Source organism: Malaclemys terrapin, chromosome 2, assembly GCF_027887155.1.
Source record: "Malaclemys terrapin pileata isolate rMalTer1 chromosome 2, rMalTer1.hap1, whole genome shotgun sequence".
NCBI classification, from domain to species: domain Eukaryota; kingdom Metazoa; phylum Chordata; order Testudines; family Emydidae; genus Malaclemys; species Malaclemys terrapin.
Window position 1 is genome coordinate 134,091,856 of NC_071506.1, and position 22,948 is coordinate 134,114,803.

General features: G+C 43.9%; 1 protein-coding gene across 2 annotated transcripts in view; it reads left to right on the forward strand.

Annotated features, from left to right (window-relative positions):
* DOCK5 (dedicator of cytokinesis 5) overlaps positions 1 to 22,948 on the forward strand; it is a 133,725-nt gene that overhangs the window by 11,060 nt on the left and 99,717 nt on the right. For both annotated transcript variants that reach the window (XM_054017363.1, XM_054017364.1), the window contains exon 2: positions 19,957 to 20,040. In XM_054017363.1, the coding sequence (XP_053873338.1) occupies positions 19,957 to 20,040 (84 nt within the window). The remainder of the gene's footprint in view (positions 1 to 19,956; positions 20,041 to 22,948) is intronic.

A 22,948-nucleotide genomic window follows, 5' to 3' on the forward strand; every position in this document is an offset into this window, starting at 1 on the left:
GGGAACAGAAGAAGAATACAGTGGAGCAAGTTAAGTTTAACAGGACTGGATGGAGCAGACCAGCCCAAGCCTGGCTAATTCTTTTCAGGGAAGGAGTTGCTATGTTTTTCATGGGAAGGGAGGTGGGAGGCAGGGAGTAAGGTGGCCACTGAATCCTGCTTTTTTGACAGGGTGGGGGGAGGATGTGTGGGTGGCTTCTGAGGCATTGCTTTTTTAAGAAGAGGGGAGAAGGAGCCGAGGGATCAGGTTGAGAGGCGGGGATAAGAAGCTAAATGCCTCCTGCATGTCCAGGACAGCAACAGAGGGGCACTGCAAAGGCATGCGAGGCAAGAGTGGGTGAAGATGTGCCAGTGGAAATCAAATCTACCCGGCGACAGGAGTGTGGCATGTAGGTGTGTTTAACCCAGGTTAGTAGGCTGTGTCCTTGGGGGAGGAAGTGTTGGGGAAACTTTCCGAGCTCGGCTCTGCAGAACTGCCGCTGAGCCACCGATTTTCAAGGGTGGTTTCACCCATGGAGCAATTGCAGATATGGGCATTTAGGCTGGGATTTTCAAAGACGCTGAAGGAGATTAGGCACCAATCCAGTGAGAGCTGGAGGGCTTAACTCCCCTTTTGGCTCCTTTCAAATCCCAGCCATAGCCTCTGATCCAACATCTGAGAGGACCACTACTCTTGCTCTGTGTTCTCCTGTACCGTTTGCTTGTAGAATGTGTTTTAGATGTTCCTCCTTGCTGCCTAAACTGTAATTTCAAGTGCAAAGCAGCCCTCATTGCTGGAGAGGGGTCTTTTCTTTTCCAGCTCCTTTCCTTCCAGAGGGTTATTGTGCTCTCCTTTCTTTTCCTAAATTGCTTTCAATCCCCTCCACATGGCCAAATTATTACTTTTGTTACAGATGGTTTGGGTCTGGGGGTAAACTAGGACAAATAGCTGAGTTTGTTAGCTATCAGCTATGTATTAGGAAGATTATCTCAGCAGGGCTTACTTGCAATTGGAGGAGTGGACAGCAATGAGAACTGCATGGTTGCACAGAAACTTGGCCCCCCAAAGCTCTCCAGCAGCATATCAGATTACAGCCAGTATGTTACCAGAACTCTCACCGGCTGATCATGTCCTGATGGCATGACATCATGTCCCTTTCATGGGTGTTGCATATGTAACGTTGACAGATCCTGGTTGGCGGTGGGCGGGATTGAACCTGGGGCCTCTGGAGCTTAGTGCATGAGCCCCTATAACAGGGGTGGCCAATCTGTGGCTCTGGAGCCACATGTGGCTCTTCAGAAGTTAATATGCCTGGCACCGACTCCAGGGCTGGAGCTACAGGTGCCAACTTTCCAATGTGCCAGGGGGTGCTCACTGCTCAAACCCTGGCTCTGCCACAGGTCCTGCCTCCCCCCCCCCCCCCCCCCCGCCTCCTGCATACCACGAAACAGCTGATCGGGAGGTGTGGGGAGGGAGGGGGAGGCACTGATCAGCAGGGCTACTGGTAGGTGGGAGGCGCTGGGAGTGGGGTGGGGGAACTGATGTGGGACTGCTGACTTATTACTGTGGCTCTTTGGCAATGTACATTGGTAAATTCTGGCTCCTTCTCAGGCTCAGGTTGGCCACCCCTGCTCTACAGCATGAGCTAAAAGCCAATAGGTTGTTAGCTGAGGCTGTAGAGCAGACTCATTTTATCTCTCTCGTTAAGTGGTCTCGGTGCCACTAGATGGGACAGAGCACCACACCCTGGAGCTGTGTGGATTACACATATGCCATGGCAGTAGGTCAAAATAGGCAATATATAGTAGTATTAGTACCTATTGCATTACTCTTTTACTACCATTGCAGTCTACTTCGTTTGTAAGCCCTTTGAGGCAGGGACTATTTATTTGTTTGGTTATGTTTGTGCAGCACCTAGCGCAGTGGTCACCTGGTCTAGCACTGAGGTCACTTGGCACTGCTGCAATAGAAAAAAATAATAGCAGTAGAGTTCTTCATGTACAAGGGGTTTTAGTCTCATACTTGTATCCATTAGCTAAGACTAAACACAGCTCTGAAGCATAGTCTGATACACAGTTAATTTGTATTCATTTCCTGACAGCCAATTAATTCTTGATCTGCTTGGAGTGTCCATGGCAAAATGTGGAAAAGCAGAGCCAATGATGGACTTCAGCTTGTGACGAGTGAACAAATGAACTCATTTTCTTCTCTGCAGCTAGTAGCAACATTGGATTGTGGAGGCTTACCACATTCTTGCCCTGTATTGTGGCAGTGAAGGGAAAGAAAAAACATGTACAGTCATCCCTTTTAATTGATTGTTTCGGTTTGAGACAGACTTTCATTGTGTATAAGAGTATTAAGTAGTTTAGACTTCAGCATTGTAAGAGAGGCAGAGTTAGGTTACAATTAAAAATGTTTAAATTCCTTCCCTGTTGTTAACAACTGATATTATAGCTGCTAGAATTTTAATACTTGGGTCCTGATTTTCAGAGACTCTGAGCACCTCCCTTTGACTTTAATTGGAGTGTTACGTGCTCAGCAATTTTGGAAAATTAGGTCCTTAGTTTTTCATGATGCCTGTGTACCCTGTATGCTGCTTATTTATGTCACTTCACTTTGAAAATAGAAATATAGTCAGTTTCACTTCCTGGTTTTCTCACGCCAGCCCTCTGTTGCAATGTTTGGGTTGGAATCAATGCCCAGGGAAATATTTTAACTCTAGATCAAAACTGTTTTCATTGAAATTAAAAAGGTTTTATGTTTGGTAAAACTTCTTATAAATAGATGCCACTGAAGAAGTGACCGTCTTTGCACATATCAGTGGAACAATACAACCGCATATGCTCTTTCCTCCAACTGCATTACGAGTCACGCTGATTGGTTGCCACACTGACAGCAATACAAAACAACTTTTAAACAGGGAAAACTACGAAGGGTCTGATTCTTCACTGCTGGCCACAGAGCATTTTATCTCTGAGGTCTTATTTTTCTTTAATTTGGTTTTCTACAGTAAGTATTGTGTTAAAGTTCACTTGGTGAAGTTCAGTGTGCTTTGCTGGATGGCTGGGCCAAATTTGAGTGTGTGTGTGTGTGTGTGTGTGTGTGTGTATTGTGTGGGGGAAACTCCAAGAATAAAATGCTAAGATGACGCGTGATCAGAAAAAGTTTGAGAACCCTCTACCTAGGCATTTGTGCATAGGAGTAAAGCAGTTGAACTGTTCCACCAGTAGGAGGCGCCACAAAGTAACTGCATCCAAGACCTCTGTTTGGTTCTGGTTTCTCAAATACAGTAGAACCTCAGAGTTACGAACGCCTGGAGAATGGAGGTTGTAACTCTGAAGTGTCCATAACTTTGAACAAAACGTTATGGTGGTCCTTTCAATAGTTTAAAACTGAACATTGACTTAGTACAGTCAGTACTTTGAACCTTTACTATGCAGAAGAAAAATGCTGCTTTTAATTACCTTACTTTAAATGAAACAAGCAGAGAAACAGTTTTCTTACTTTGTCAAATTGTTTTAAAATGTTCCCTTTATGTTTTTAGTAGTTTGTTTAACACAGTACTGTACTGTTTGTTTTGTGTGTGTATGTGTTTCTCCTGCTGCCTCATTGCATACTTCGATTCCAAACGAGGTGTGTGGTTGACCGGTCAGTTCGTAACTCTGGTGTTCTTAACTCTGAGGTTCTACTGTATTATGTTTCTCAAGTAACAAAACAATAGTCAGGTCTCCCAAATGTGAACCTTTTAAGGGGAGATGTGTGAGGAAATCCTCCCTCTCCCATTTATGATTTATTCTTTTTATTATAATGTGTTTTTGAAGTATATATTAAGGACGTGGACAGGGCCAAACTCTTAATTTCTCTTTCTATTTAGTTAATGTCCACCTGTTAATCACCAAAAGCAGAATTCTTACTGTACTCAGTAAGAAATAGGTAGTTCTGCTTTTGTTGAGATTTGTTGGGATAGACGCCAAACCACTGACTGCGTATAACAGGAAGCATGATCTCTGTGTGTGTCACTGTCTCAGCCTAATAGTGCCCTTATTATCATAAGTGCCTCACAATCTTTAATATACACTTATAAAGTTTGCAGACGATACCAAGCTGCGAGGGGTTACAAGTGCTTCGGAGGATAGGATTAAAATTCCAAATGATCTGGACAAACTGGAAAATGGTGTGAACTAAGTGGGATGAAATTCAATAAAGACAAATGCAAAGTGCTCCACTTAGGAAGGAACAATCAGCTGCACACATACAAAATGGGAAACGACTGCCTGGGAAGGAGTACTGCGGAAAGGGAGGTGGGGGTCATAGTGGATCACAAGCTACATATGAGTCAATAGTGTAACGCTGTTGCAAAATAAGGAGGCATCATTCTGGGATGTATTAGCAGGAGTGTTGTAAGCAAGACACAAGAAATAATTCTTCGGCTCTACTCCATGCTGATTAGGCCTCAACTGGAGTATTGTGTCCAGTTCTGGGCGACACATTTCAGGAAAGATGTGAACAGGTTGGAGAAAGTCCAAAGAAGAGCAGCAAAAACAAGTAAAGGTCTAGAAAACATGACCTGTGAGGGAAGATTGTCTAGAGAAGAGAAGACTGAGGGGGGATATGATAACAGTTTTCAAGAACATAAAAGGTTGTTACAAGGAGGAGGGAGAAAAATGGTTCTCCTTAACCTCTGAGGACTGGACAAGAAGCAATGGGCTTAAATTGCAGCGAGGGCGGTTTAGATTGGACATTAGGAAAAACTTTCTAACGATCAGGGTGGTTAGGCACTGGAATAAATTGCCCAGGGAGGTTGTGGAATCTCTGTCATTGGAGATTTTTAAGAGCAGATTAGGCAAACACCTGTCAGGGGTGCTCTAGATAATACTTAGTCCTGCTATAAATGCAGGGGAGTGGACTAGATGACCTCTCGCGGTCCCTTCCAGTCCTGTGATTCTATGATATTTATTCTCATAGCACCCCTGTCAGGTACAGAAGTCTTCTGTCCCCATTTTACAGATGAGAGACTGAGAGGCAGAGAAACTTAGGCCTAGTCTATGCTAGAAAAAGTTTGCCTAGTGTCCTACTGTAGATGCAGTTTATACTGGGAGGGAAAAAGTGTTTTTACAGGTATAGCATATGCCAGTTCACTGAGCAAAATAATCTAAATTGGCAAAAGCACTTTTTTTGTTGGTATAACTGTTTTGCCTGCACAAAAATGTCACAGAAACATCACAGCTTAAGTGATGATATACCAGCAAAAATATCTAGTATAGACTTGGCTTAAGAGACTTGCTCCCACGGAAAGTCTGCGGTGGAGCAGGGAATTGAACCAGTGTCTCCTGAGTCCCAGACCAGTGCTTTAGCCACGGTCATGCTCTCTTGGGTAGGGATGGCTTTGATAGGTCCCATCTATGCTATGGGTACAGCTGGGCCATGGGGCCCAAATAGAACATGATCTGAAGGTAGGTCCTTAACTCCTGTTCCTGAAGTGTGTGAGGGCTTTGGACGTATCTTCTGCAGGGCAAGTCTTGGCTGTATTTGTAAACGTATTGTAGCTGTATCGGTCCCAGAATATTAGAGCGACAAGGTGGATGAGGTAATATCGTTTACTGGACCAACTTCTGTTGGTGAGGGAGACAAGTGTTTGACCTTACATAGAGCTCTTCTTTAGGTCAGGGAAACTTAGGGTGTCACAGCTAAATACAAGATGGAACAGATTGTTTAGCGTAAGTAGTCAACATACAACAGAGGGTCCTGTGGCACCTTTAAGACTAACAGAAGTATTGGGAGCATAAGCTTTCGTGGGTAAGAACCTCACTTCTTCAGATGCAAGTAATGGAAATCTCCAGAGGCAGGTATAAATCAGTATGGAGATAACGAGGTTAGTTCAATCAGGGAGGGTGAGGTGCTCTGCTAGCAGTTGAGGTCAATCAGGGAGGGTGAGGTGCTCTGCTAGCAGTTGAGGTCAACTGCTAGCAGAGCACCTCACCCTCCCTGATTGAACTAACCTCGTTATCTCCATACTGATTTATACCTGCCTCTGGAGATTTCCATTACTTGCATCTGAAGAAGTGAGGTTCTTACCCACGAAAGCTTATGCTCCCAGTACTTCTGTTAGTCTCAAAGGTGCCACAGGACCCTCTGTTGCTTTTTACAGATTCAGACTAACACGGCTACCCCTCTGATACTAGTCAACATACATTCACCTTGAACGGTCCCTTGAAATAGGTGTTTGACTTTTTACCTACGTGATAAGATTCCAGGATTGTCACTGTGTGTGTCACTCTGAAGCCGAGACTGTTTGTTTAGTCAGTGTGAAGTGATGTGCACAGCTGAGGTCTCTTTTTGTTTAGAATATCACCGTATTCAACCATCATTGGGATTGATGGCTGGTTGTCATCCAGTTTTTAAGTTCTCAGGTATTTTAGGCTTTTTTTTTTTTTTTAACACTTTATGAATTATGCCTATAGGATAAAACAGGCCTCCATCTAGCATTTTGTTTTTAAATTATAACCATTCAATAACTAAAAATCACCACACTGCTGATTCAGAAAAGCATGCAAAAGTGACAGGGCTGGGAATAAATTTAGTGTATGTTAATTTCTTATACTGGGATCTTTAGGAAATACACGAATGGTGCTGGCTGGAAAAAAAGAATCATGCATTTATTATAAAAACAAACAAAAATGTCCCCCTTTAAAAAAAAAAAATAATTTCAGGTGGTTCCACGATGGGTCAAAAGTGGGAGAAGGGGGAGGTTGGGAAAATTTAATAATTTTTTTTCTAATTTCAAAATTTGATCTCATTTTCAAAATTTGAAAAGTTTAATAAACGAGTTCTACACATGAGCTGTGTAACCCATAGTCCTAGCAAATAATTAGTTATTTGAGAATTGTCCCCTTATTGCCCAAGTGTTTAATTTGACATTTCTTTTGGTTAAAATTCCCTAGGAAAATATCCTTTTTAAGCAAACACATTAAGCTACAATCCCAGCTAAATTTATAACTGATTTAATCCAAAACCATAAACACATTTATTCTTTTGCTGACAGAACAAAGGCTGCATTTTTAGACCCACTGCTTTTAATTTATGGTTGAAATGCCTAAAATATTTTAAGGGTATCTGTGCCTTTGCCAGGAAACCTGCATTAATAGGACTGAAAAATAAAAATGAACTACTAGACAACTTTCTAGGTGGCCGGTTCTTGATCAGCTCCAAAGACTGAAGATGTTCAAATCCAGAGCTTTGGTTTGGATACATCCCAAATGCAATTTGCACTTCCAGTTTAAATGATAAAAGTATCTTTCTGGTATAATGCATACTGTATCGAGCAAGCTGATTTGCACATATTTAAGATGAAGTGCTTTTAAAAAATATAATTTACTTTAGTAATCTGTTAAAGGTTTTAGAAAGGTGGCCAAGAACTCACTCAAAACTTTTCTAAAGATGTAATAATTCTTCTGCAGAGTACATGGGATGTTATTCTTTCTTTATGTCCTTTCCTGCTTTCTAATCTTAGGAAGCATTGTTGCAAAGAAAACTGATCCCAATCTGGAAGGGAAAGTGCTAACTTTGTGCAAAAAGCTGGAACAAATGGTTCAGATAAAATTGAGATAAAAGTTTTCTGTTCATGGCAACCTTAAAGCTTTAATCTTTCTGTAACGATAATATATTGGTACTTTTAAATTCAGTGCTTGGTGCCTGTCTTGTATAGCACTAATACTTCTGCCATCCAGTAAATATAGATCTAGATATCAACTATCTTGTTCTGAAAGAGGTTTTATCTGCTGTTGGGATGGCTTAAATATTAGGGACCTAATTCTTATTTTACACTAAACCTGGTTTACACCACTCGGGCAACGTAAAGGGGTCTCAAAGTGAGTGTAAATGTAATTTACCAGAGTTGCGTAAAGCGGCCTCAGTGTAAATGAGAATCGGGTCCTAGGTTTGTAGTACCTAAAGCCTCGTTCTTCATTGCCTTACACCTTGTGTAGTCATGTGCATCTGTGCATTCTGGGTATGAAATCTGTCATTCCGACTCAGTGGTGGCACGCTTCCACTTTGCACAGGTGTAAAAAGCTGACGGATGTGCAAAGCAGTGAGGCATTAATGCCAATCAACTCATAGGAATCTCAGGATACCTCCCTCCATCATTCTGACAAAATAGGTCCACATGGGGTTCTTTCAGGTAACTTTAAAAACTGGTGTTCTGGGTGGGCATTGACATTCTCTTTGGCACTGTCCATAAGAGGTTGGACAACAGCAAGCTAGGTAGAGAAACTGACCAGAAGCCAGAGTCTGATTTCATTAAAGACACTGGCAAAACTCCTGCTGATTTCCATGATCGTGTGGCGGTGGAAGAGAGATCATATTGTGGATTAGAATGACTGAGCTAAAGTAAATCACTAGGATTTAACATATTTTTGTGAGATTAATACCTTTCAAGTTGGGTGTTTTACCTCTTTGAAATCTGAGCAGCAAATAGCCCTTCAGGGCATGGGGGAGAAAAGCACCTTGCAAACACAATAGTGCACTTTTACCTAATCAGTTCTATAAACCACCTGTCACTCTGGGATCTAGGTGCCATGCCTAGACTGTAGATGAGTGAGAGCTGTCCAGAGGGAACAGTCAGGTCTCATGTCCTGTTTGCAGGGAAGTTCACTATATCAGGGATGAGAGAGGAATCAGATGTCTCTGATGATAAATGAATAAAGAACGCACGTGGCATGTAGATTCTTTTGTGAATTTGGAGCTAATAAAAGACGCCAGCTTGATAGTCGTAGGATCTGAAGTCCTTTGTTTATCCTCAGAACAGGCATGCTGTGGGCAGTGACAGGGCATGCTGCTGTACACCCTCCTGCCAATGTGTCTCAATCCTGCCCTGAAGTGACCACCTCTAGGAGTGAAAAGGAGACTTCATTTTCATAAACCCGTTCGCACCTTCTGCTTTCTGCTGAGACTGCCAAAGGGGCATCAGTTGTGATGCAGATGCCAGCATCCATGGACAACTGGGCTGAGATCACTAGCTCATAGGCATTGAATGGTTATCAGGTGGTGGTAATAATTTAATGGCATTGACCAGAACTGAAACGGTCAATGGCCTTAGAAACTGCTTTTCACTGAGACGGATATTCCAGGATCCTATCTTCCCTTTTTATTTGTTTGCGCTCTGTTCAAAACACAAGCACAATTCATGTTGAATGCAGGGCAGATGTGGAGGACTGGTAATGTATCAAGAACAAAAGTTGGGGGACCACAGTGCCTCAGTGGGTTCTGACTGAGCTTGTAGACTATGTTATGCAACAGGGTCTTGTCTTAGCTTAGAAAGGAGATGAATAAGAGGGGACATAAGAATGGCCACACTGGGTCAGACCAAAGGTCTGTTTAGCCCAGTATCCTGTCTTCCAGCAGTGGCCAATGCCAGGTGCTCCAGAGGGAATGAACAGAACAGGGAATCATCAAGTGATCCATCCCCTGTCGCCCATTCCCAGCTTCTGGCAAACAGAGATTAGGGACACCATCCCTGCCCATCCTGGCTAATAGCCATTGATGGATCTATCCTCCATGAACTTATCTAGTTCTTTTTTGAACCCTGTTATAGTCTTGGCCTTCATAACATCCTCTGGCAAGGAGTTCCACAGGCTGACTGTGCGTTGTGTGATGAAATACTTCTTTGTGACATAAAAGTATATAAATGAATGCTCAGGGTAGATCAAGATCTTCTGCTCCCCCATCTCATAGCACAAGCACAGAGGGACATTCAATGAAATTAAAAGGACTTGAAGATTTTATCATAATTTTTACAAATTAATTAAATTGAAAAGTGGGAACTTCCAAATGAATAAAAGGAAATGCTCCTTCACCCAGTGAGTGATTAAACCATGGAACTCCTTGAGGCCAAGAACTTAGCAAGATTCCAAAAGGGATCAGATACTTACAGGGGTATCAAGAGTATCCAGAGTAGTTATAATTTGATCTGGATTTGGAATTTAAACACCCTCAAATTTCAGAGATGCAATTTATGATTTTGTTCCAGCGTTGACTCTGTGAAGCCCTCCAGATCAGCTGCCCTTAAAAATAAATAGAAATATTGTCCGTTGATTTAGTCCCCTTGGAAACCGGCAAGCTTAGGTTGTCCTGCTCTGTGGGTTCTATTCCCAGTTCTGCCACTAACTTGCTGTGTGAGTTTGGCCAAGTCACTTCCCCTTCTCTATGTCTCCATTTCCCATCTGTTGAATGGCTACGGTGAGAGTTGCTATCGCTTCAAAAGAAATTTGAGATCATTAGCTAGGAGCTTTTCAAAGACTCAAATGGGAGTTAGGCAGCCAACTCTTGTTCACTTTCAATGGGAGTTGGGTACCCAACAGCCGTCAGTACCTTTGAAAATCTCTCCCATGAGTGTGAAGACTTATTTATTAGTAGCACTGGCTCGAGCCTGGGAGCCAGTTGACTAGAGTCAATTTGAGCATCTCTAACTGTATACGCGTAGCGTTATTGAGTTAAGTGTGATGGCTGTGAGACCACACTAGTGTACAACGTTCAGCTGCGGAATATACCCAGCCAGTTGTTGCGTTTTGTAGGGTCTGTGGGCTGGAGCCCCATGATGGGCCTTTCGCACATCCAGCCTCCGCAGATTAGAAGAGCTGCTCAGACAACTCGCTTTCTTGACCATGTCAGTGCAGACGCGACGATCCCGCTGCACGATGACCTGCAGAACCCGCCGAAGACAAGATTAAAATCCCGCAACCCTCTATGGAACCGCATCAAGACCCTTACCCTCAACTTCGACAGTGAGGCTCAGTGGAGAGTCACATGGAGTGTTTTGACCGCTGAAAGCAAACAGCTTGTCGTTGACGCTGCCACGGAACCACCGGGTTTTGATTTATGTCAGTAAGACTGGTGCGGATTGAGTTACATCAGGGCATCTCCTGGGAGATGTGGACAAACCTTCTTTAAATGGAAAATGAGGCAATCCCCTGTATGTGACTGTGGTCATCAGGCACAAACGATGGAGCACGTCATGCCCGAGTGTCCCCTTCGTTTGGGCTTGAAGGACATTCTCCAGCTCACTGCTGCGGCAATGTGCTGGCTATCATACCTAGATAGAAATTGATAGTTGTTGCTACCTACCCAAGCCACGTGAAAGAAGACGCTTGAGCCCAGCATGGGGTATGTGGGACATGTACAGACTTCCAGGCATGCCTATCCTAAGCCTGCTTTACATTGTACATTCTCTACATTTTTAAGGTCAGGCTTGACAAAGCCCTGGCTGGGATGATTTAGTTGGTGTTGGTCCTGCTTTGAGCAGGGGGTTGGACTAGATGACCTCTTGAGGTCCCTTCCAACCCTGATATTCTATGATTCTATGGAAAGGATTTGACAGTATAGCAATACCGGCAAACCCTGCTAGTGGAGACAAAGCTTTTACCAGCAAAATAATTCTTTTGCCCAAACAAAATAACCTACACCCACCAAAAGCACTTCTCTGCTGGTATAACTACGTTTGCACCGGGCCTTTTGCCAGCATAGCTGTGTTGGTTAGGGGTGTAATTTCTTTCATGCTGCTGGCCAGCATAGCTATGCTAGCAAAACTTTGAAGAGTAGATGAGGCCCCAGTGTATTTCCCTTTTGGCTGGCACGTGCCCTGTTACTCCAGGCATGAGCTGAGAGTGCCAATGTGGAGAAATTATTTTGACTAAGTTTAAAATCCCTATTGGATTTTTAGAGTGCAAATAACAAAAGGAAATGGAGAACCTGGTAAAGAAGTACATAAAGCTATAATTATTTTTCCATATTACATGTCTGTAAAATAAAACACACAAATAAAACACACACACTTGCAGCTAGGCAGTATGACTCTTTTGTGCATCATTATGATACACATAAGTTAGAATGCAAGAAAATAATATAAGCAATTACTGTGCACATTATACTAGCAAAAATTTAAACCCAACAGCAAGCTGTGTCAGTGGGGGGCAGTTCAAATTACTGGGTGAAACTCTCTGGCTTGTATCAGCGGGGTAGCCGGGTTAGTCTGTATCCACAAAAACAACAAGGAGTCCGGTGGCACCTTAAAGACTAACAGATTTATTTGGGCATAAGCTTTCGTGGGCACTTCTTCAGATGCTTCTTCTCTGGCTTGTGTTATGCAGGAGATCAGACTAGATGATCATAAACCTTCTGATCTATGAAATTATTCAACTCTGTAGTTAGTGGGTGAAATTCTGGCTCCATTGAAGTCAGTGGGAATTTCAGTGGGGCCAGGATTTCATCCAGTGTAAGTGCAGTTACAATAATTACTGTCTGTCTATACTTGTGGTTTTGTTTTTTTGGCTGTTTCCCTACAATGGATTCTCTTGGCGCTCTGTTCTCGTGGCATAGTTGTGCGGGGGAGGGAAAGGGGCTGTAAAGTTCTTTTGTCTGGACAGGCCCTTGAGCTGCTTAAAACATGCATTTAGTGGCAGAATAGGAGGGATTTAAAGAAATCTCTCTGATTTGATCATAGTGCTAACTGTGCACGTAGTAACTGTGTTCAGAAATGTCACATAAACTGGTGAAAGCCACATGAGCTTTGGGGTGTCCAGTAATAGCAGCATTACACCTCATGGTCCACACTCTGCTCCCATTGACATCAAAGTAAATATGTAGACTCCAGCAAAGTCAGCGGCGTTACTCCAGCTTAATATCAATGTAAGTGAGATCAAAATCTGACCCATTGTTTTCAATAAGCAACCATAGCATTAACAGGGACTGTCTTTTTGTTCTGTGTTTGTACAGCGCCTGGCACAATAGGGTCCTGGTCCACGACTAAGGATCCTAGGCACTATGGTAATGCAAATAAACACTTGGCAATAAATAATTGAGAGGAACGATGACGAGCATGAATATTTTAGACATGGAAAGATGGAGACTATATTACTTTTTCCTGCATAATCAGTTTTGAGTCAACTCAGCTGCCCACCTCAGAGGGCCTGATTATAGTTCATTGAAATCAATGGAAAGGCTCCCATTAGCATCAGTGGGCTCTGGATCAGGTCCTGAGTTCTTGGTTTCTGAACAGATGCTGTTATGTAAGGCCAGGTGTACTCCCTGATTCTGCAGGTGTAGAATTTGCCACAGACTCGCCCCTTGCTTCAAAATCTAGAATTTGTTGTTGTTTTGGTCCATAAAATTGTGAAGAAAACCTTCCAAATGTGATGCAAGTGTAACACGTGCAATGTTTTTCTGAGTCTAAAGCTAACTTGAAACAATAGGTCTGAGACTGGTGTAAACTGTTTCCTTTAGCTCGGCAGTTTGTTTACTCTGAAACGTAATGGTGGCAGTTGGGCGAAGTGTTTAAGTATGTGAGTAGTCCAGTTCAAGTCAATGGAACCACTTGCTTAAAGTTAAGCAAATGCTGAACTACTTTGCTGAACTGGGGCCTTGAACGTCAGTATTATTAACTATTTCATGGCTGATCATTTTAGGATAAAAACCCAGCTGATGTGTTTGTTCCATGATCCCAAACCACAATGTTAAAAAAAATCTGACACACAACTCTTGTCTGGGCAATTTCAAAAGATTTCCCTCCAAACATCAAAAAGGCCTTGTCCCTATTAAGAATGGGCTCCTTGGGCAGTTCCTTATTTCTTTAAATGAAGCCACTGTTTTTTGGCTCCATCTTGGCAACAGGCAGCATACCAAGCGCTCTCCAAACGGGTCTCCCCAATGCAAATGCCAACTCTAGCTACATGGTCACTGCAGCATAAAGCACGTAGTTCTCTTTCCAGACAATAGTTCATGACTCTTCGGTTGAAAGATGTAATGAGACTAGGGCTGCTCAGTGCAAAGGCACTGAATGTGATTCTTTGTTCAGAGAAAGCAAAGCTCTGCCTTCTCCTATGAGATAGTGGTTAGGATAGAAACGCCTTCTGAGAAGCGGGGTGTGTTGTTTGGAAGCTGTTATCATGTTCTCTTGAAGGGGGCAGGAGGGAAGGGCTGGATATTTTGACCTAAATGAGAGATAATGGACCCTGCAGTAGTTGCATTTTGCAGCCAAGTAATCTACAGTTTAAACATGCTTAATCAAATTATTGGGTAACGAGGCTGTTTTGTTCTGTTTTGGATTATACACAGAAGGATACGTGAAAGTTTGTGCCTCCATAAATCTTATTGCCAGATGCTTTGGCTAAATTTAGTTGCTTTAAGAACATTTTATCCACTGTGGGTGAGAGGCATTGTTGTTGGTTTAATGGTTAAAACAGGACCATGAGTTAGGAGTCCTGGTTTTCTTCTGCAGCTCTGCTACAGATCAATTGTCCATGTCCTTCAACTGCCCTGGCTCAATTTCCCCATCTGTAGAAGAGAGAATAACACCCACCTTTGTAAAGTGTGTTGAGATTCTCATGTGAAAGGCACTATATGCATCCGAAGAAGTGGGCTGTAGTCCATGAAAGCTTATGCTCTAATAAATTTGTTAGTCTCTAAGGTGCCACAAGTACTCCTGTTCTTTTTGCGGATACAGACTAACACGGCTGCTACTCTGAAACCTATATAAATACAAAGTATTTACTTGTCTAGGCACATACCACTCATTGATGCAAAGCCCGTTAATATGTGGCCTTGCCATTGACTGGATTGTCACCTTTTTGATAAATGAATATTGTTGATATGGCATATATAGAACTGACACAATGATCCTGATCCTGCTTTCGTTGAAAGCAAAGACAAAGTTCCAGTTGATTTTAGTGGAAGCAAGGACAGGCCCAGTGATTTGCAAATGGTTGTGGTGTTAGTGTGGCAAATTAAGTCTTCTCCAGACCTCTTGGACAGAGTCTGGTACAAAGTGAGGTCTTGTGGGTTTTGGGTTTGTGTGTCTGTGTTCTTCTTTGGGTTTTCTGCTGCATGTGTGGCGCTGGTGATACCTGATCTTTCAAGTCCCACTGGCTGGTGCTTCGGAGATCAGGAATGTACTATGTTTCATCTTGTGGCCCACACACACGATGGAGCGTATGAGTAAAACCAGACCCGCTCCTCATCTCAAATATACCATCCCTGCCCAGTTGTACCACCACCATGTACCCGCCCTTGCCAAGTTGTGTGCACTCCTGGTAGACTACACTGACTTCCCGCTCATTTGTGGCTACAATTCAGGGCCTGGATACTTTGGAGAGCCCTGGATAAATACTGGCTATCTCCTTCGACTACAAGGATAACTCATGTATCCTGTCTCCAGGGATGATCAGTGTATGATGCTTCAGAAGAAAGCAACCCCTAATCTCTGCACATACTGCCTCTGCCAGTTGTGCAATGCTGTGTTTGTGGGAAATAGAATTCCTTCCTGATGCCTGCAAGGAATCAGCTTTTGCCCTGAAGCATGAGATTCATCTCCCTTTATCTTAGTCTTTATAACTACAGTTGCTGCTGTTGGTCATAAAATTATTCATTGTCCTCTTAAATCCAGATGCAGTGTTTGCCCCTTTGACCTGCCCTGTTAATGAATTCCCCAGGCTGGCTACACATTGCTGAAAACATATTGTCTTAAATTTACCTGCTGTTAATCAAATCTGGTGACCTCCTTATTCTCATGTAAATGAAACAAAGTGATGCATTGCTAATAATTATGCTCAAAAGATGCGATTATTAGAACAAGCCCAATTTCTCTCTCTCTGTAATGGCTAATACTTTTCCTTCTGTCTCTCTCAACTCAGATTAAATTTTCTAGACTTCAAGGTTAGTTTTGCACAACCATTTTCATTAGAGAAAACAAAGGAAAAGAACAGCTCTTCTAAGCTTCCAAGTTCCATAGAGGAAAGAATGCAACTGAGGCTTACTTATAAAAAAAGACAAATTTAACTTCAAATATTACTGCAGTTTGGGGGGCAAAAGTTGATGCACTTTTAAGTTGTACATGAAGGATTTGTATGTCTTCATGCCAGGAACATGTTTATTTGGTGGGTGCAGATTACTTTTTCTTTTAAGCCCCCTAAAGGTCAGTTTAAACACACACAATAAAAAGTCCAAACAGGCCATCTACAGCTATTTAAGCTGTCTTGGATGCAGCTGGCTCCAAGGAATAAGACGCCCCAGTTGCAAACAGTAAAGCTCCCAGGGAAAATATGCCAGCAATTTGTCTTTCATAACTTTGCACATAAGAGTTGGGTAGGAGATTTTATACACAGTGACTCTGTGCTCTTGTTTAATTCAATCGAGCAAAGCAAGACACTGTATATCTTGCCTATCTTTGGTGAATAGTGGTGGAAGTATGTTTTTTCTGCTCAAGGCCGTTACCTGGGGGGGGGTCTGAAACATTCCCCCTGTAGGGGAGGAGTCTTGCTGTCCTCTCCCTGCCACCTCCCCCCTCCCCCCCCCGGTATGCTCTTTAATGATGAAATTTAATTTAAACCAAATCTTAAAAAGGAGGATTGTGTAGAGCCCGCCCACCTCTGTTACACGCTCAACGTCTCTGACTGTTTTTGTTGGAAGCTAAAGCAGTTTCTTAGGGAGAAATGGTGACTTGCATTTATATTGTGCTTTTTAGTTTCACAGAAGCCCAAAGTACTTAAAAGCTATATGTAGCAATCACTTCACCCCCTTCACTGAAAAGCAGCCACCTTTGAGGTGGAACATTACACATCATTAAACAGTGTTTTAAGACAGAGAGCGGAGTAGCATCCAATTAAACCACAGGAGGAATTTCAGTTGGTAGAATATAATTAGGCAAGTTAGAATTTGGCCAGGATGCCCGGGTTTAATCTTCTAATTTTGTGAAAGTGCTATGGGATTATTAACGAGCGCAGACTGTTTGATTTTACATCACATCTGAAGAATGGCACCTCCAGTAGCCCTGTGCGCCCTAGCACTGCCTACTGGGATCTCTGTTCAGAAGTGACTAATGGGCAAGAATTCTATTCACCTGAATCATCCGCACCACTTCCTGCTGCACCTTGGGGTGTTTTGGAGCTGTCCATCCAAGTAATGGCCTGGCCCAATCCTTCCTAGCTTTAGTGATCTGGCAGATTTCCTGCAATGGACAGCATGACTGCAGGCAGTTCCTTTAGTCAGAATAGTACACGGTACTTTTATGAAAACTTTCAGAAGTACTTGGTCCCCCCTCCCACATCCTGAACCCCACGTTTCTGGCCCTGCCCCAGAGCCTGCACCCCCATTTAGAGCCGTAACCCCCTCCCGCACCCCAACACCCTGCCCCAGCCCAGTGAAAGTGAGTGAGGGTGGGGGAGAGCAAGCCACTCAAGGAGGGGGAATGTAGTGAGTGGGGATGGGGCCTCAGGGAAGGGGCAGGGCTAGGGTGTTTGGTTTTGTGTGATTGGAAAGTTGGCAGCCCTATCCAGGAGATCAGACTGGATGATCACAGTGGTCCCTTCTGTCCTTTGTATCTATGATTCTTTGCGGGGGGGGAACCTTAGTCAGTTGAAAATCTCCCCCAATAATGCATTCATTGGCGTTACACCTGGTGTGAGTGTGGCCCAGTATTGATCAACACTAACAAAGCAGCATAAGAAAATAAGTGTTTATGAACAAATGCCTATTTTAGGAACTGCAGGAAATTCACATAACCTGCCCACTCATTGCTGCATTATTTATAGCTCTACAGTATTTTAAAGAAAGTTAGTGTGTGATATAATTTCCGGTGTGGTAAGCCGTAGTCATTTGTTTATATTGGCTCCAAGCCAGGAAGTAATATACTTCGCCCTGACGGAAACGATAGGCATTTGATGTTGTGAATTTCCTGATGCAGCAATTGAAGATTTTTTTTTTTTAATTATGTTCAAAGGGCGCCCTTCGCATGCAAACCCTCTGAAGTAGGAGCCACTTTGCTAGAGTCAGCTGGTAACATTTGCCAGGTTAATGTCCCTCCTTGAAAATGCAGTGTACTTCCCTCCCACTGCTTCTGTACTTCACCTCTGCAATTCCTGGGAGTAGCTAGCCAAGAGACAACTGAAATCTAAATATGCCTTTGCTGCTCTGAGTTTAAAGTCTTAGACAAATGAGAAAGCTGCACTTGTGTAACTTAAGCTGTGAATTTAAACCAGTGTAGTTTAAAATGATGTAAAAGGCTATTTGTGCAATTAAAAGCCAATTCAAGTTACAATAGTGCAACTTTCTAGTCTAGACAAGGCCTCAGTGCCCATCATGACAGCTTTTCCCAGGTACAGTGCTAACTCTAGAAGGTTGCTGAGCAAGACTAGTGTAGGGACTGCCGGCTTGGGGTCTGATCCTGTTCCCATTGAAACTCAGTGACAGTATTTGCATTGAGTATCAGAGGGGTAGCTGTGTTAGTCTGAATCTGTAAAAAGCAACAGAGGGTCCTGTGGCACCTTTGAGACTAACAGAAGTACTTCTGTTAGTCTCAAAGGTGCCACAGGACCCTCTGTTGCTTTTTACAGTATTTGCATTGGCATTGCTTTAGTTAGAGATGTAGCTCATGGTGAATCACAAGCTTGCTTGTTAACATGTTCCCTACTCAGACACCAGCAACACTCACTCATGCCAGAGATGTGCTGGATCACTGGGTAGCAGCCACGCTCTGCGGTAGCAGGCCCAGGCAACAAATATGGAGCATTAGAATTGCCCCTGAAATGGAAAATCTTCGTCTTGCGTGTGCTTGACAAACTTGCTCTCCCACCCGCTTTCTGAAGGGTTAGTAAATAAGGGCATTTGTCGTATAATTGGTCCAGGAACAATACTTGTGTAACGATTTCCCTTCCCCTGCTCAGTGGCGTAGCCAGGTTCTAAGAGCAGGGGGAACAAACATTAAAAAGGTGCCCCCCCTTGGCTCCTCCTCTGGCCACGCCCCCTTGGCTCCTCCTCTGGCTGCTCCGCACCCCCCTCCCATGGCTCCTCCGGCCGTGCTGCCCCTACGGCCCCCTCCATGGCTCCTCCGGCCGTGGTGCGGCCATGCTGCACCCCCCCTTCAAGCCTGGGGTGCAGCAGCCCCCTCCCAGTTCCAGCTCCATGTGTGTGCAGAGAACAGAGGGGATTAGAGCCTGGATCAAGGTTACAGGGCCCAGCTCTGCTCGGGATTCTGACCCCTCACGGCTGGCCGGGAACGCAGCTCCTGGCGGGTCCGAGCCAGCTCCATTCACCTGTCTCCTTCCCCTTCCTCGCCGGAGGCCACCCGCGCGCCCCCCCGCCCCCGGCTCCTCCGGCCATGCCGTCAGGGCGGGCTCCAGGCACCAGCCTGGCAAGCAGGTTCTTGGGGCGGCTGTTCCAGAGACGGCCGGCACGTCCAGCTATTCGGCGGCACTTTGGTGGATGGTCCCTCACTCCCGCTCAGAGCGAAAGCCCTCCCGCCGAATTGCTGCCGCAGATCGCGATCGCGACTTTTTAAAATTTTTAATTGGCTGCTTGGGGCGGCCAAAATCCTGGAGCCGGCCCTGCGTGCCGTGCCGCCCCCGCAACCCCCCCCATAGCTCCGCTCCTCCAGCCATTCCATCCCCCCATGGCTCCTCCGGCCGTGCTGCCCCCTCCCCATGGCTCCTCCAGCTGTGCTGCCCCCCCCCTTGCCTGCAGGAGCCCAGCGCCGGCCCGGCAGGCCAAGCTTCAGAGCGGAGCGTGGGCCCCGCCCGCTGGCGCCATGGTAACCCCTAACTAAGGTGCCGCTTTTGGAAAATTTGCTGAGGGGAAGCGGCTGCTTCCCCTGCACCCCCCAGCTACACTACTGCCCCTGCTTGGGTCATTAGCAGGGTTTGAACGCAGGACCTTTAGCATCACAGCACAGAGCTCTGCCACTCCAGGTAGCTGCTAAGAAGTTAGTATGTTCTTATTCTTGAGTGGACCTGCTGCAGGAGGGAGATGTGACATGCACATTCCCAGTCTGTTACGCTCCGAATAGCTACTAGTCAGTAAAATCATTTGCAGTGCTCTTCCAAAAGGTTTGGCCAGTTGCAAGACATCAGATTGCAACATCTGCTTATCTTCATGCTCTCTTGCTCCACTTCACTTCCCACATGATTATATTTTTTCATCTCTCTCCCCCACTTCTAGCAATCTACAATTACGAGGCTGTCCAAGATGTGGAGCTCTCCTTGCAGGTTGGTGATACGGTTCACATTTTGGAGATGTATGAAGGTAAGTCCCAGACCACCACCTTTCTATTTGATAAAAGTTTAAATATCTGAAACAAGTTTTTTAAAATTATATCCCCCAAAACTAGAACATTTCAATGAAAAGTTTAGGAGAAATGATTTTGTTTTGTTTTGTTGCTTCTGAAATTTTGTGGAAAGTATTTACCACTTTCTGACCAGCTCTAGTAGGATACAAAACTTGGATCCAGATCCAAACTTCCAGTCAAAGTCTGGTGGTGTTTGGCCCATTAAAAAGATGGGACAGTTTTGAAGTTTGCATCCAGACTTTTCCAATCTGAAGAAGCTTGTCGCAGGCTTGTCTCTAGTTTTGAAGGAGTTGAAGTTATTCTCAACTCATGAAATACAAGGCGTATTACTCGTTTTGGCATGTGAGCAATCTTCATGTGCTACATATTTCTCTAACTTAAATGTCTTTGTGTGTAATGTGTGGTGATGTTTGAGAAAGTTCCTGTGTAATAATGGCGCTTTCTTACTCCAAATCTTGTTTCCCTGTCTCTCTCTGAGTTACATCTGCCCGCCATATTGACACATTGAAAGAATTTTACACATTCGGATCCCGGAGAGCTAGTGAATATGAATGCAAGCTGGATTCTGTTCTGCCTCAGACATCAACAAACTCAGGCCTTATCTACATGGGACATTACTGAATGGCAACCAAGTGCACTGTAAATTCATACCCTGGCTTGCCGCTCGAGTAACGTCCTGTGTAGACAAGCCCTTAGTTCCAGTCACAGGATCTTTCTTATCAATGGGATGATGTCATGGATTTTCAGACCCAAGGTGCTCTTTTCAGATCTGCCAGTTAGAAAAAATCACCATTTTTTCGATTTGTAAACTGAACTGAGACATCTTGAGGAAGAAGAGTTTCCAGAATCCCAGAATATATGTGGCACTTTATGGAGCCACTTGCAGCCCAATCAGCACACAGCTGCGGCCCATGTGACATCCTCAGGGCCATACAGGTAGTCTATATATTACGTGGGCTGCATCCACACCGCACAAGAGAGCTGCATATGCAGCCCACAATGGTAAATCGGTTGAGAACCGCTCCTGAGGGTTATTTTATGACTCCTATCACCATAGCATCTGAGCTCCTTGTGTTGTTATGCAATATTTGCTGGGTATTTGTCCCTTTTAAATACAAGGATGTTCTGTACAGCACATCACTAGCTATTAAAAACTGCTTTAAAAAACAGTGCAAATGAAAATTAATACTTAGATCTTATAATACTTAGCTGTTAAACAGGGCTGTCTAATATTCTGCTGGGAACAGAATAGAGCCAGCTATGTCCTGTAAAGAGTACACTTACCCATATCTCCATTTCATGATATCTCTGTTCTCTCCAAAAGCCAAAAAGGCCTTTCATGAATATAAATTGTCATCAGACTTCCGCAAACTGCATCTATTGCGGGCGGGGACATGTACAACTCCCCCCACTTTGGTATCTCCATTGAGCAGGACAAGTTGCTTGCTTAGCAATTTGCTGTTAGTGAGTTGGTCTCTTTCCACTTCTCTTTGACCTTGACACTGGAGACAGCCAGCCACCCTGATCTTACATGTCAAAGCAGATTATACTGCTGATGTGTATGTTAACAGTGATGTGTGTGGTAATGGAGGAGTGTGTTTGTAAAAAATAGTTTAATAAGCAATAGAGCCAACATACGAGCCAATTTTGCAAAGAGGAGAGAGGCTTAAAGCTAAAAACAGCCTTTTTTTGTGAAGCTGGGTGTATCCTGAACTTACAAAAAATAGCAATTTTACATGGTTGTTCAGTTTCCTCCTTAGCCAGCTGTTAACAGAGACATTGTCAAATAGAGTAAATTAGTCCTCATGTTGTCTGCCGTCTGGCTGAAACTGCACAATCAGGAATTTAAACTGAGAGTGGATTGCAAGTTCTTTGCGATAGGGCTTTTCATTCTGTGTTTGTACAGTGCCTTGCACAACGGGATCCTGATCCATGACTGGTGCTGCTGGGTGCTACAGGAACACAAATAATAATTTTATTGGAAAGATGGAGGGAAATCAGGCAAGGCATTTGTGAATTATAAAGGTTCCAAAAAAAAAAGAGGGGTGCAGGTGGCTCCTTGGGGAATTCTCTTACAGATGTGGGTACCTCTTCCTGCCTTCAGCTCCCCTCTGCCCCCCCAAAAAAGAGGTTTCAGCATAGAAACTCCAAATTTTCTTTTGTCTTTTGCTGTGGACACTCTTGCAGGTCTGTGTTTCCTTTCTCTCGTGACCTCAGCTTTGTGTGTCCTGGTTTCCAGATGTGTGGGGGTTGTTCTTTTGAGAACAGCAGTGTTCCTGCAAGAAATGTCTTTATTCCTCCTGTGTTAATGCTGCATCTGTACAAGCTGAACTCCAGCTTAACAGAGGCCTTTTTTTTTTTGGTCTGAAAATCACCAGCTTTATATAGGTGCACAAGTCTCAAGTTCTGTTTTCTCAGGATGATGGCTTCCCCAGAAAGGAAGCTCTGCCCTATAAAGTTTTTTCTCTGGGGCATATTAGTTACACCTCCAGTTTCCATCTGAGGGGTTGCTCTGAATCATGCAGAGGAGTGACATGAACCTGGCTTTCCCACATCCCAGTTGAGGGCCTTACCCCTAGACTAGAGTCAGTTTCTTTTTCTGGCCCAGTGAATATTGAATTATTTATACAAAGTGGAACAGCTCCAACACGAGATTGAGAGAGAGTCCGAGACAGTCTCTGCAGGCTGCTCGTCATGGCATTCACCAGGGATTTGGGACACTCAAGTTCGAGTCCCTGGATCCTGTTTTTTTGCACGCACAAAAATTATTATTATTATTTTTTTTTGGTTTTTTTTGTTTTTGAAAAAAATCTTCGTTTTGCTCCGCTTCGGAATGGAGACAAATGTTGAAACCCTGGCATTTTT